Genomic DNA, 14700 nt, shown 5'->3' with positions numbered 1-14700 from the left:
TATGTTCATGATAATTCTAATCCTAGCTAAAATGTGATAAGGTATATATTCATTTGAATTACTTTGAAAGGGGCCCTTTTATGCAGAACAGATGAAAAATAGTGTTACCGAAGTATTCTTGTAGCATTACACACCGTTTCATTCAGATTACCTTAGTAATATATAGTGAGCTAGGAGTAGTGATTATATTCTAAGAAGATCATGTGCGTTTACTATTAAAATGGGAATTTTATTTATCCAAATTTCAAATACTGATAAGTATCTATACTTAAATACTTAATAGCAGATAAGTAGCAAGGATGCCCCAAAGCATCACTCACTTGACTTTGGGAACATAGACAAACCCATATACAGGGCTCACCAAACAGGAAGGATAGATGTCTGGTCCGTGAAGGCCTCTGGGTATGTTTCTGTCCACAGATATTTCCTGTGACAGTCTTCGATGATGCCCCTCGGCTGAGTCTATGTTAGAGGTATATGCCCTCATGGCCACTTGAATACTGAAAGTTTCCAAATTCCAGCCAAAATGCAATACCCATTAGCACTTTGGCAGTACCAGTATCAGCCTTTTTTTGACGCAGGTGGCGGTCTTAGAGCACGGAAGCTTAGCTCGGCTGAGCCTCCCAGTTCACAGATGATGTAGCTGCACATTCACCTACTTGCTGAAATTCACCATAACCCTAAAATCAGCCTTAAGGACACTTTCCCAGTCATCTGCAGACGGACACAGAGTGGTGAAAACTTGGTGTCTCAACCATGCACGTCCCCAGCTCTGGTTGCCCAAGGCAGGGCTCTGCCTACCTGTTTCAGTTCTCATACTGTATACAAATGGGTTTTTGAGGCCTGTTTGGTGCCACGTTTTTGTGTCTCCATGGGTGATTTTGCTGTTTCAGATGACACCCAGACCTACGGGCCGGAAGTCCTAAAAGCGCAAGAAGGCTGTCATGTACCTTTAGGGAAAATACATGTGTTAGAGAAATCTCATGCAAGAATAAGTTAGAGCGCTGTGTCCGTGACTTCCATGTTAATGGATCAATAAGGAGTCTTTAAACAAAACCATACAAAACCAGGTTATATATTGAACCATTGATGACAATATCATGACCAGAGGCTCACAAGAACCCTCCCCATATGTTTCCCATGAAATCAGTGGTTCAGTCTTTTCTAACTCACTGTTCATGAGGATTTTATGGAACATAAGGACCACGAATGACTGGAATCAGCCCTGCTTGTGCATTTGTCTGCTTTCTAATCCAACTCTGCTCTTGCAAATCAGGCTTTGCTTGGGCCTCGAATTGGGAAACAATCAAACAATCAAACAAAAACCATTCACCACGGTCTTCTGGTTATGGAAATGGGGACTTACTTTCATTCTCTGAATCTGACTTCTGTGACTTTCCATCCGGGACTCGGGGTGCAATTCCCGGTGCATATGAAAATGACCCATGGGAAGTTTTAAAAATATTGAGGCCTGGGATCTGTTAAATCAGAGACAGATTTCCTTTGTCTGAGCTGCACTTCCACATAGTACCATTACTTAAAAGCTCTCCAGGTAATTCTAACACACCTCCCAGTTGAGAATGCCTGATGCAAAGAGAAGCAAGGGTCAAGGCTCTGCACAAATCCCTAATCCTCTGGCAATGAGTCTTACCTCTGTACAATCTGCATGCCAGTATAAGGGCCTTGCTTCCCAATTATGATACTTTGATGAGTATTGAATTAAAAATGTGTGGGGCATCAGCTAACTCTTCTAACCCGTGATAAAAGTAAACATTCCAGTTATCAGCCTTTATCAGCATCTCACTTGAGTTGAACAAACTGAATTGAGGTTGACCATCTATAGGATTTTAAGATCTATCCCTTATGTTACCCTTTTCTCTCAGCGGGCATACACAGTTCGGATGCAGACAGTGTTGATACTTTCATTATAGGCAAACAGTTTTGAAATTAGTTGATGTCAGATAATAGGATGTGCTAAAAACCACATTTTCCTGCTATTATTATTATTATTATTTTAGGCTTTCATCTTAGGGATAATATTTAGCTCAGTGATTATAATTATAGGCCTGGCAGTGGTATTCTGAAAAGTACCTATAATCTTGACCTTTCCTTCCTGTTTCTTATTTCTCTGTGAGAAAGAGACTACAATTGAAAGTCAAACAAAACAAGACAAAAATCCGTATTTAATGATTCCACGTGGTGCATTTTGTCTTTTTCCAATACCTTTCTCCAAAAGGCATTTCCCCCTAAGAAATATCTTACTTTCTCTTCATCAAAAAAGGGTCACAGGAGAACAGTGCTATCAAAATTTGCCAGTGTGTTCTTCAGGAGAATACTCCAGATGTCCCCTTACAAACATCTATAAGCAGCCTGTTAAAGGGATTATCGATAAGTTTGTACACACATAGGAATAGTAAATAACTCTCATTAAATTGTATTGTTTACAATAAGATTTATTTTAAAAGCTCTGTCCTCCTGGAAACTTTGGGCTTTCTGTTAGGATTTTTTAGATTATTCATCCTAAATACCCTTTCATTCAGTACTCCATGGAGCCTGACGCTATGCACAGAGATCGACTCAGCAGCGAGTATATTGCCACTTGAATTATTCCTACTTACTACTAAAGGAAGTAATAAAAAGTAGATAAAAGGGATAAGCTAGTTGCTAAGACAGCGTATTTACTTTTCAACGTTTCTTAATGTTCCGTGTGAAAGCATGACTTTGAGAAATTAATTTTTCACAAAGATATTTTGTAGTTGACTTTTTAAAGTTACTCGCCATCTTATAAAAGTTTAAATAAAGCTATAAATTCTGAGTATACTTCGTGGAATAAGAAAGGACTAGATCGATGTCTGACTGGGTTTACTCAAGCTAGTAGCTGAGGGCAGTGGCCCGTGTGCATCTCCTTGCCTGGGATGAAGCCTGTACTTCGGTGGGGAACGCAGTCAAGTGTTTGTCAGAGGTAGGAGGGAGGGGTTTTTATCTCACTTAATTTTTTTTTTTTTAATCTTCACATTTTCTTCTACTCCTCATGTCTACGGCTTTGCACATGACTGGCCTGGACACTGTGTGAATGCCAAGGAGCTTTCTATTTGCTCTTGCATGTTTGTGTTTATGGAAATGGGAAACGGGTCGAGTCAAACACTGGAGCTTCAGAAACTAACCTGTTACTTTGGGGAGGTGATCATGAAACGTTGAAATGGTTTCAGACCACTTTTCAAATTCATAAGCAATAATTCACTTCTTCAGAAAGAGATGAATGACTATTAATACATACGACACAGTAAAAGAACTCTCTTCCTAACTTGCCTTTTTTTGGAAACTGTCTACTTCCTCTTCTCCAACCCAACCCCCTCTATCCAAACAGACCAAAGAAGAAAGAGACATTTCTGAAAAAGTTATATTTTTGCAGCAAGGAAGCTCTCCATTCCTTGAGTCTCAGGTAAAAGACAAACATAAAGGAATTGTCCAGAAGAGAATTGCTCTTCAGATTTTACTATCATTGCAATGTCTGTAGTTTTTACTTTCCTTTTTACATTTACCTCGCTTAAAACGAAGGTAGGTATATCAACATTTGCTTGGATTCTGGGGAGGGGAAAAGGGAATTTTCTTACTTTAGTTATCAATTAGCCATCATTCTTTGATGGGTCTTGCTCTACTGTGATATCTGTGTTTGCTCATGGAAGCATTATGATGATGCTTTCTAATATTATAATTGGGCTTTTTACTCTCTGTTTTACCTATAGAGTGATACTAATTTAGATGACCTTGACTGATGTTGAAAGTTCTGAACTCTTACTGGTTTTCCCACTAGCGGAGTCCGATACAGAAAATGCAGGAAGGAGACTCTGCGGGCTCTATGGTTACCTCTCGCCAAATCATTTTCCAGAAAACTGTCCCATCGACCCTAGAGGTTATTCTTCAATTCATTTGCTTTAATCCAGCACCAGCATGTACACTGATCTGTAATTATTGTTCGTAAGGCGCACGCATTTCAAGATTCCCGTTTTTAGGCTAAGATAAATAAGGCAGGTGGAAAACGCTGTAGCTTAAAATGTAAATCAAGGTGCTCACCTGCCCCTGGTTTGATTTCTCATCCCCTCATGATCTGTTAGAGTAGTCTGCAGCCTGTTCTCATCCTAGTAGCCTTCTCAAATATAGGTTTCTTAACTTTCACTTCTTTTGCTGTATCGGAACTAAGTACCGAGGAAAGTGGCAAGGAAACTACTCAGACGATGAACTTCGCTTGTAAATACGATTGGAACATGGTACAGACCACCATGAGCTGTTGATAAGAGGCTCCAACAAGGCCCCAGCAGTGGGAGTACCTCCTGGCTGTGCCTTGAGTAGGGCTCCCTCAGTGTTTATCGGATAGTAGGTGCTGTAGTGAGTTCGATCCCCTAAATGAGGAAATAGAATTTACAAACAAAATGGTTTTCACAGAAATTCATGGGATTCTGGCAAGTTCTTTGTGAAAAGAGCAGATAGGAAGTGCAGTGTTATACATGTTCTGGAAAACGGTCTTTTTGTGCCCATACAAGCTAAATGACTTGTACAGCAGCTTCAGTAACATCATTTAACCTTGAAATGTAGAATGATCAGATGCTTAGCATAAAGGTCAGATAGAATCTTGCAAACATTTACCATCAAGGTACGCTCCCGTTTAAAGAAATCTGCAATTACAACTCTACGTGTAGACTGTATTCCAAGTTGAAGGTTAGGGTTTGTAAATTTCAGATAAGAAGAGCTTTGCGACCATAATCATTAGACATTAACACCAGCCCCGTGCGGTCACATCGCAATGTAGCTTTTGCCCTGGTTTTCTTAAAGGATTCTTATTTTAGAAATGAGACCATCGGAATTTCTAATTTAGCTTTTATATTTCAAATATAGGGCACAGAGGATTGGGTTATTGTAGACAAAGTACCCACTGAGGTAGTTGACGGTGATTCAAGAAAGATTGTGACTTACAAGGTGGTGACCGTGAGCAGTAGAAGCGGTGACATCCCCGCTGATCTGTTAAGATCCGGTGCCCTTGAAATGCAGAGCTTCGATGACTTGGCCCGGGAAATGCAGTTGAGAGGAGAAAGCAAGCAGAAAATATACACTCTGGGCAAATCCTATGACACAGTATCTGGGAAGATCGTTACCATGACTGGAAAAGGCAAGGAGGGGGAGAAGGGAGTGCAGCCCTGCAGTCTGGAAGCCTTTCAGAAAACAGACCGAGGATTGTCAGAGTCTGTGAAGGTCATTCCAGTCATGGCCGATTACGAGGTTCTGGATGCCGTCCCTGATGAGAAATCCAAACGGGGACCTGAGGTCCACACACCCAAACGGAAATTGTCTGAATCCCTGGCTCCCATCCAGGAAGCCGAGTCCCGGCGGCCAAGCCCCGAGGAAGAAGAGCTGCACAAAGCCCCGATGCTGGGCCGGGACACGGGACCCCACGCGGGGCTGGACAGCACGCGCCTCAGCAGGACGGAGCTGCTGCCTGAGGGCGAGGTCTTGAAAGTGGGGCTCTTTGGTCCCAGGCGGAAGAGCCTGTCTGAGTGGAGATACTCCCAGGAGCCGGCCGTCACCGTGGCCACTGCTCATTACGTTACCGAGTCGGCCACGTCCCGAGTTGTGGTAACCAGTGCCTTTCGTTTGGGCCACTGTTTCAGATTCCAGCATGACTTTTTTTGAGGCAGTGCCCTTCCACCCTCAACTTTTCTGTTCCACTTGCTGTTTGGCTTTATGTTGAGAGCAGCCGACCCAAGCTTTTTTAATTTTTTTCATGGTCAGATCAATACTGCGCAATCCAGTATGAGCATTAAAACACTTTCCGTTTTATTTCCAGCTCCCTGATCCCGAGATGTGGTAGTGCTGCTGGGGCTTGCAATGAAGGGAGAATGGTCTGCTTAAACCAGCACCGCCCATATCCTAATAACTCTCTCCGCTTTACCAAACAAGAGCTCATGGTCACCTCAGTCTGCTATTTTATTTCCCATCCTTTTCTGTTTCCAAAATCTGTATGGTAGATGCCCTCCTCCCTCCTCCCACCTTCCTCCCCTACAGTTTTGTCTGACCAGCTGTGAATGTGAATGTGCCCACCTATGTTCCTGTCTCTGTGCTTGACTGTCCCTTTCTTTGTTCACTCAGACTAAACAGTCTTCTGCTGAAAAGCTCATGGATGGCTCTGAAATCTTCAGTTTATTAGAGTCTGCAAGAAAACCAACAGAATTCATAGGAGGGGTCACTTCTACTTCTCAAAGCTGGGTTCAGGTGGCCAATTGCTTCCTCTTTGGTGTTCCTGACCCTGCCTAGTTGCCCTTCTTTATGCCCTTTTGGTGTGTGCACGGAGGTGTGGGAGTGCGTGTGTGAGTGCGTGCGCGCGCGCATGTGTGTGTGTTTTGCATCCGAATGGCTTTGCCTTAAACACCTCAGAGTTCTCTTGGGTGGTTTTCCTTTAGTGCCTGCTTGGCATAGCTGTCATGTGCCTGTAGTTGCATCCCTAGAACTTACTTCAGTTATTCAAAAGGCAGTCATGTTGAAAAAGTTACATAGCATTTAATTTTTTTAAGCATTTTATGTCATCCGTTAGGTCTCAGCTGCCACAACTGATGGGAACACGCTACAATGCTTTCATTTTGTTTTGTTTTCATTGCATTTTATCTGCATCCTATTTCATTTGCGGCTATCCCGACACAGCAACACAGGCTCGATTGGGGGTGTGGGGGGGGTAGCGTCAGGGCAGGGGGCACGCATCTGAGATCCTGGTGGGAGCAATGAAAGCTAATTTATCTTTTCTGTAAGCATTTCTGGTCATAAGCACTTGACACTGGCTTTAAGCACCCTGGTGAGTGGCTGCTTTGGTTTTGATTTTTGTGGTTTGACCTTTGGTTTGTGGAAGGTCACCCTGACACTGCAATCCTTTTCCATGCAGAAAACGGAAACCAAGACGGGGTCCAGCAAGACCGAGACGGAAACAAGCCAGCACCCCGAGCCACTTAGCACCGAGAAGGTTGTGCAGGAAACTGTGTTGGTGGAGGAAAGAAATGTGATGAATGTGCATGCAAGTGGGGATGCTTCTTACGCAGCTGGAGATGACGTGGATGCTGCAGCCCAGGCAGCATCTGCCGACGCTTCTAGCTTGAAAGGGAAGGAGGGCTCTGCTCTGATGGAGGGAGCTAAGGAGGAGAAGGGGAAGGTGGCCGATAAAGCTGTCCTCGAACAGGAAGAGACGGCCACTGCCTCCCGGGAGCCAGAGGAGCAGCAGAGTGCAACAATCCACGTTTCTGAAACTTGGGAACAAAAACCTCATTTTGAGGTAACTAGCAGTTGACGTTCCTTTTGGCACTGATGTAAACTGATCTGTGAGTCCCCGAAATTTGGTTAAGCATAAAAGGGAGCTAAGTTTAACTTTCTGCCTTTTCCAAGTGCAGTTTGTTTCTCCTCTTATTTCCCTCTTGCATGGCAATAGGGTCTCCATGCTGGTTTCCATCTTTGGGGGTCCCATGCAGACATGTTTAATGATGATTAATTATGTGCAGTTCCAGGAAATGGTTCCTACCTTCGTTGTAATTATAGGCAGTAAACCCCGGGGGCTGCATGGCCAGCCGTACTAGTAGAAAATTAGGTAAATTTATTTTTGATCAATATACTTCACCAGAAGGACCAAAAACCATTTGTACCAAATGCCAGAACTTTGTTCTTTATCTCTTTAACTGAGATTCCTGAAGTCTATGGGACAGGGTGGTGGGGGGGGGAGGTTAAGGTCTTCGTATTTGTTCCTTCTTTCATTAAATAAAAGGCAAATTGATGATTTTTGATCTGTTAGTTTAGGCGAGGGGGGGGATCATAAAAAGAGTTTTTTCAACATGTCCTCCAAAATGCTTTCCCTTACCTGGAACATCCCATGTTTAAAAAAAAAGTCCATGGAATTTTGAAAGACTGACCTGGTGTCTGCCTCATGCCTCGACTTGCCCTCCCCATGTTACACGTAAACATTTATTTCATACTAACCTGTGCTTATCCATACCCACTGTGGGGTAGATAGGGTGGTGCACCAAAATCCTGTCTTCGTGCAAACTGTAATCACAGCTCTACCTCCTTCCATTGGCCCAGTCATCAACTGTGAAGACAGAAACCATCAGCTTTGGCAGTGTTTCACCAGGAAGCACAAAGCTAGAAATTTCTACCAAGGAGGTGCCGGTTGTTCACACAGAAACAAAAACCATCACGTATGAGTCATCACAGGTAAGATGTCTACGAAGGCCAGAGCCCCGGCTCTTTGTTTTTGCCCTTTAATGGCTGCTGCATTTGACTGTAGCTCATGATACTTGGTTTGTGAGACTCAGAGGACCCAGCAACCAAACGGTGTCTATCAAGTGTGGTAACGGTAGTAATTACAACTTTGTTACCGGCCCAGAAGCTTCAGGTGACTCGAACAGGTCTCCATAGATCTCAGAATATAGAACAAGGCTCAGGAACCTATTTCCTGAGCCAAAGATAAGGGAAGATAACAGCTCAGCAGACCCTACTCCCATTTTTCAAGTCCTGGTTTTTTGTTTTTGTTTTAAAGATTTTATTTATTTATCCGACAGACAGAGATCACAAGTAGGCAGAGAGGCAGGCAGAGAGAGAGAGAGAGGAGGAAGCAGGCTCCCTGCTGAGCAGAGAGCCCGATGTGGGACTCGATCCCAGGACCCTGAGATCATGACCTGAGCCGAAGGCAGCGGCTTAACCCACTGAGCCACCCAGGCACCCCTCAAGTCCTGGTTTTTTAACGTTGGTTAATTCCGGCCACATTTGGGGTCGTCTGTCCCAAGAGCCACAGCTCCCGGAGGCGGAGTGAACAACGCCGTGAAGGTGGGAGTTGACTGCATCATGGTGATGCCCCAACCTAACGTAAGTATTCGAGTGCGGTGTCTGTTCCTTGCCTTCGTAGGTCGATGCCAGCGCTGATTTGGAGCCGGGCGTGCTTATGAGCGCACAGACCATCACATCTGAAACCACCAGCACCACGACCACCACCCACATCACCAAAGTAAGTGGGACGGGAGCAGACAGAAGGAAGACATTTGCACGGAGCTACTTCCCAGCTGGGCTCTACAGGCAGAGTGACATGACTATCTGGAGGCCCAGATAGCTATGTTAGAACTTTCACGCCCACTCCGTTTATGGGGCATTTGCCCCTATGTGCTCATTTTTGTTTAGAAATATGCATACTGATAACCCTTTGCTTAACATGGAACTCCAGTCCTCGGCATATGGTAGGTGTTCCAGAAACCCTGGCCGGCCACACCCAAAGGACTTCCGAGAGCGACACGTCTGAAATTAACGATTTTAAATAATTGCCAAAGAATGGTTTCAACTCTTAACGAGTGCCATTAGTTAAAACTCTGTTAGCCTTTCCAGCCATTGTCCCCACTGAAGGAGGATTGTTCCTCCTGGTGGGTACATTTGTAACATTTGTCCGTCTCTTGCAGACTGTGAAAGGAGGCATTTCAGAGACAAGAATTGAGAAGCGGATAGTCATCACAGGAGATGCAGACATTGACCATGACCAGGTAAGTGCGCGTGAGGATGGTAAATACCCAGGCAGAGAACCTGAGAGACACTGGTCAGCCCTGCTCTTCCCAGTGGTGGTGTTCTAGTCCATCGTGCAGTGTAAACAGTTTTCTGAATTAACTTTTCCATGCGCAATGTATGATTCCTTTTGCGATCGTTGTACCTCATTTGTGAATGACGTATATAGATCTAGCTCGTAAGTCTCCACCTTGCTACTGATCATGCATGTTCCACCTCCTTTTTTGTCTTTGCCCTTCTGTGATTTCCTGGGGATAGGCGCTGGCTCAGGCAATTAAAGAGGCCAAAGAGCAGCACCCTGACATGTCAGTGACCAAAGTAGTGGTCCATAAAGAGACAGAGATCACACCGGAAGATGGAGAGGATTGACCTCAGGTAAGAGGCGATGTTGATTCTCTAGGCTTGGCCTTGGCTGGCATGTAGCATGGGGCGCTTCCCCCGTCCTTCCTGTGCCTCCTCCTCCTCCTTTCTTCTCTCACTGGCATTGGGAGGCTGCTTACCGAGGGGCTGCAGAATTGGTTTGTGGGTGCTGGTTTGTTTCAGATTTGGGAGTTCCATACTGTGGACTTTTTTGCATATTCTGCCAGCTAGAGGCTCAAGAAAGAAGCAGTCTTTGCTTGCATGGTCTCGCTGGTGTTTTCTTTTCATTCGTGCCCTGTGTTCTTCGTTACCCAAATTCGATTCAGGAATCAGATTTGATTTTACTTGCCATGTGGCCTAATCGGAACAAAGGCCAATTTGTTCCAAAAGGTACAATTTGTGTGTTCCAAATACCAGGAAAATAAAGCGTACCCCTTTCTCCTTTTGACAGCAACAATATCCCATTTCACTCTAAGCTTTCTCTGCGACTGTGTTTGATTATGCTTCTGTTTATGCTTTTTGCTTTGTTTCTGAATTTGAAACATGGATATTCACTTTCATTTTGGATGGCTTATATTTTCTGAGTTCTTTGGAGTGTTTTTTTTTTCTTCTTAGTATAGCGTTATGTCTCAGGAGGAGGCAAAACTGCAGTCTTGTGCTCCTGCTTTTCTCTATAAAGTGTGTGCATGCCTTTCCAATGGCTGTTTGGCTGGCATCGTGAGCAGATAGCGTCTTCTGTGTGCGCACAGACTTTTTAAGCACACTCACACTCACCTGTGGAAGAACTCACAGGCCCAGAGTATCCCCAGAGGGCTCTGAATGCTGAATGCAACCATTGAGCTACTTGCGTACTTGGTTATGTGACAAAAGTCACTTAAATGATTTATGTGTATAAATGAAATAAGGAAGTTCTCTAACGTTGGTTTAGGAACTATAGATTGAATAACAGTCTCTCTTAAAGAAAAAAATATAAAAGTCACTCATGATATTCAAATTAATCATATAATTTGAAAGACAGCAGCAAACGGGTTCTCCAGCGAGCTTCAGCCACTTGAGTGGTGTGGTAGTTAACGTAAGAGAATGCGTATCACGGACTTATGCTGGAATTTTACAGTGTGTTGGCAAAAAGTGCATGTAATAACCTGCAAGAAAATTTTGTTTGTGGCCTTAGTCTGAGGAAGACTCTTGGGTGTTTTCCAAGGAGTAACTGATCAAATCTCTTTCCTACAGGAATAATTTAGCCTGCACATGAATCCAGTCATGCAAACCGTTAGGAAAACCAGAGCCTAAATGGAGTTCCCTCTTCTAACCCTACTGACTTGTATCTGCCCATGGAAAATTTCAATCCAGAAGAACTGACCTTGACCATTAATAAAGACACTGGCAGAGAGATCTTCCCATAATAAAGCAATCCGAATCAGCATCACAAAACTGATACTGCATGAAGCAATGATAAAATTACAAAAGAGTAGCATTTTTAATTTCCACCAAGTGTCTCAGTTTCCAGCTATACCTGCACGTTCATAACCAACAATATAAACCGTGATCTCATGTAACACATAAACAATTCATGCCTTTCATAGTTTATTATTAAAGTCTAAACAAAAATCGCAATTTCTTAGGTGACAGATCTTTTGTTTACAGACAAATGAAGATTACCCTAAAATGCTAGAAGCTGTCTAGGTCTAATGTGTCAGGTTTATTCCAGATTAGATGTGCCAATAACCGAGTTTATTCAGTAAAGAACTTGAATCTTGTACTTGTCTCACCTGGTTTTTCACCCATACACAGCAACGACTCTCAATCCTCCGGAAATATTTAATGCTTACAATCCTGCTTTGTGTATCTAATTTAATTCTTTATAAGGTAGTACTGATTTTAGCATATTAATGTGATTTCTTCCTTGTTCGCTTTGGTCTGCGTCCAACCTGGAAAGCTTCCAAGAATTCCCTAACAAGCCCTAAATATGTAAATTGTCATTATTTGGAGGAAGAAAACCTGTTTCTCTTAGTTTACAATATTATGAAATTTCACTCCAGAAAGATCTGTTGGGCTTCTGTTGCATTGTTTTCTCTCTTCGTTTCTTTTCTCTTGTGTTTTTAAGTTGATTTTTTCTTCTTTTACTTGAAAAAAAAAGTGTTTTATTTCCAAATCTGGTCCATATTTACAATCTAGTTCAGAGCCAAGCCTTAAATTGTACAGAATTTCCACTGTAATTAAACTATTTAGTGTTTAGTTATAAATAGCCTTCAAAAAGATATATTCTCCATTACACTGTCAACTGCATCACACGGTCCATGGTGAATGTATGTTTCCGCATAGCCGAAATAAAAATGGTAAATGCATTTAAAGCTGTGATTCTCTGTGTGTAATAATTTCAGTATGGTCTGCGTTTAGCCAAGAGGGTAGCCCTTGCATGACGTCAAAGGCCTCATTCATCTGCCTTGTGTAGAGTGTGTCTTTTTACAGCACAAAATGTGTCTGTGGTGACATAGCGTATGTATGGATCCTTAAGGTACGGGAGACAGGAAACAGAAGATACACACATACATGTTTGGTTGCCCAGGAAGGCCTTAAAAAGTACAACTAGTTACCACAGAATCTCATTTTCAGGGTTAGGCTTTTTTATAAAGAAAGAGGTTCTCCTCTAAACCCAGTGTTTCTGGGAGCTTGTAATCTACCGGAGAGACCCCTCTCTCTCACACGTCAGCTCCACAGCGAACAGATTAGCCGCGACATTCTACAAGGGCCCTTGTGGTGTGTTCCCACAGCTCAGCTATCTCAAACTCCTTCAGGCCAGGTGATCTAGCACCTAAATGCGGGCCTACACTAGCACACCTCACGTGCTGTTTCTTTGTCAACTAATTTTCTTAAAACTCTTTTCCAGAGAATTACTGGATACGACCCACATGTCTTCGTCTTAGTGGGGAAGCCAAATTCTTACCATTTACCTGTGAAGACGTTATCTGCTGCTCTTACTGTCAGTACTGTGTATTCATTTTAGGTACTGAAGCATCATCTTACATTTGAAGACAATCAAAAAATGTGTCGAGACCATACACAAAAATGAACTCAAAATGGGCTAAAGACCTAAATGTGAGACCTGAAACCGCACAAGTTCAAAAGAGAGCACAGACAGGAATCTCTCTGACATCAGCTATAGCAACATTTTTCTAGATATGTCTCTTGAGACAAGGGATACAAGGCAAAAATAAACTATCAGGACTACATCAAAATAAAAAGCTTCCACAGAGGGGTGCCTGGGTGACTCAGATAGTCAAGCCTCTGCCTTCGGCTCAGGTCATGATCCCAGGGTCCTGGGATTGAGCCCCACATCGGGCTCTCTGCTCAGCGGGGAGCCTGCTTCACCCTCTCTCTCTCTCTGCCTGCCTCTCTGCCTACTTGTGATTTCTCTCTCTCGCTGTCAAAATAAAATCTTAAAAAAAAAAGAAAAGAATCTTCTGCAGAGTGAAGAAAACAATCAGCAAAACCAAAAAACAACCTACTAAATGGGAGAAGACATGACATATCTGAAAAAGGACTATTATTTAAAATACATAAAGAAGTTATACAAATCAACATTAAGAAAATTCCAAATAATCTGATTTAAAAGTGGGCAGAAGACATGAACAGACATTTCTCCAAAGACCTACAGATGGCCAACAGACACATGAAAAGATGCTCAGCGTCACTCGTCATTAGGGAAATGCAAATCAAAAGTATAACAAGATACTACCTCACACCAGTGAGAATGGCTGAAACAACACAAGAAACAAGAGTTGTTGGTAAGAATTGGAGAAAAAGGAGCCCTGGTGCACTTGGTGGGAATGCAAACTGGTGCAACCACTATGGAAAACAGTATGGTTGTTCCTCAAAAAAATTAAAAATAGAACTACCGTATGACTTAGTAATCACACTACTGGATATTTACCCAAAGGATACAAAAACACTAATTTGAAAGTATATATGTGTATCCCTACGATTATTACAGGAATCTTTATAATAGCCAAATTATGGAAGCAGCCCAAGTATCCGTTGATAGATGAATGGATAACGATGTTCTGTGTGTATAAAGGTACTAGAATGGAATATTACTCAGCCAGCAAAAATAAGGAAATCTTGCCATTTGCAACAACATGGATGGAGCTAGAGTGTGGAATGATAAGTGAAATAAGAGAAAAAGACCACATGATTTCACACATTTGGAATTTAAGAAACAAAACAATCTAACAAAGAGACAACAGATTCTTAACTATCAAAAACAAACAGGTTGCTGGAGAGGTGGGTGGGGGTGGCTGAAACTGGTGAAGAGAATTAAGAGCACACTTGCCATGAGGAACATTGAGTAACGTATGGAATTGGGGAATCATACAATTTGTACAATTCAGGTATCATCCACCTGAAACTAATATAACACTGATAATGGGAATTTTTTTAATTTGAGGAATTAAAAAATTTTTTGAAAAAAAATTAACTTTTTGATATGAAAATGATCATTAGCCTCCCAAGGATGACTGTATCCAATCCGCTTAGTTTATATCCATTAAGTTGCCCCCACGTTTGTTTTAATTTTGTAAATATTTAACTCTAATTGACATATAACATGCTTAAGGTGTACCACATGGCAATTCAATATTTGTATGTATTGTGAAATGATCACATTAAGTCTCGTTAACATCCATCATCATACATAGAGACGAATTTTTTGTGGAGAATTTTTAAAATTTACTGTTTTAGCATCTTACAAATATGCAGTACAGTGTTAACTAT

The 14700-nt window shown here is 42.4% G+C and overlaps 1 protein-coding gene across 10 annotated transcripts in view; it reads left to right on the top strand.

The window, feature by feature from the left end:
• Window positions 1-11308, top strand: part of EPB41L3 (erythrocyte membrane protein band 4.1 like 3) — a 147837-nt gene extending 136529 nt beyond the window's left edge. For 5 of the 10 annotated variants that reach the window (XM_044243368.1, XM_044243360.1, XM_044243358.1 and 2 more), the window contains 7 exons: window positions 6142-6264; window positions 6926-7309; window positions 8107-8238; window positions 8930-9028; window positions 9471-9551; window positions 9829-9945; window positions 11161-11308. In XM_044243368.1, the coding sequence (XP_044099303.1) occupies window positions 6142-6264; window positions 6926-7309; window positions 8107-8238; window positions 8930-9028; window positions 9471-9551; window positions 9829-9939 (930 nt within the window). In that variant the 3' untranslated portion in view covers window positions 9940-9945; window positions 11161-11308. The remainder of the gene's footprint in view (window positions 1-6141; window positions 6265-6925; window positions 7310-8106; window positions 8239-8929; window positions 9029-9470; window positions 9552-9828; window positions 9946-11160) is intronic. The other 5 variants (XM_044243366.1, XM_044243365.1, XM_044243363.1 and 2 more) reach the window with 2 other exon arrangements.
• The last annotated feature ends 3392 nt before the right edge of the window (window positions 11309-14700 follow it).

Source organism: Neovison vison, chromosome 3 (genome assembly GCF_020171115.1).
Source record: "Neovison vison isolate M4711 chromosome 3, ASM_NN_V1, whole genome shotgun sequence".
Lineage (NCBI taxonomy): Eukaryota > Metazoa > Chordata > Mammalia > Carnivora > Mustelidae > Neogale > Neogale vison.
This window is presented reverse-complemented; position numbering and strand designations above follow the sequence as displayed.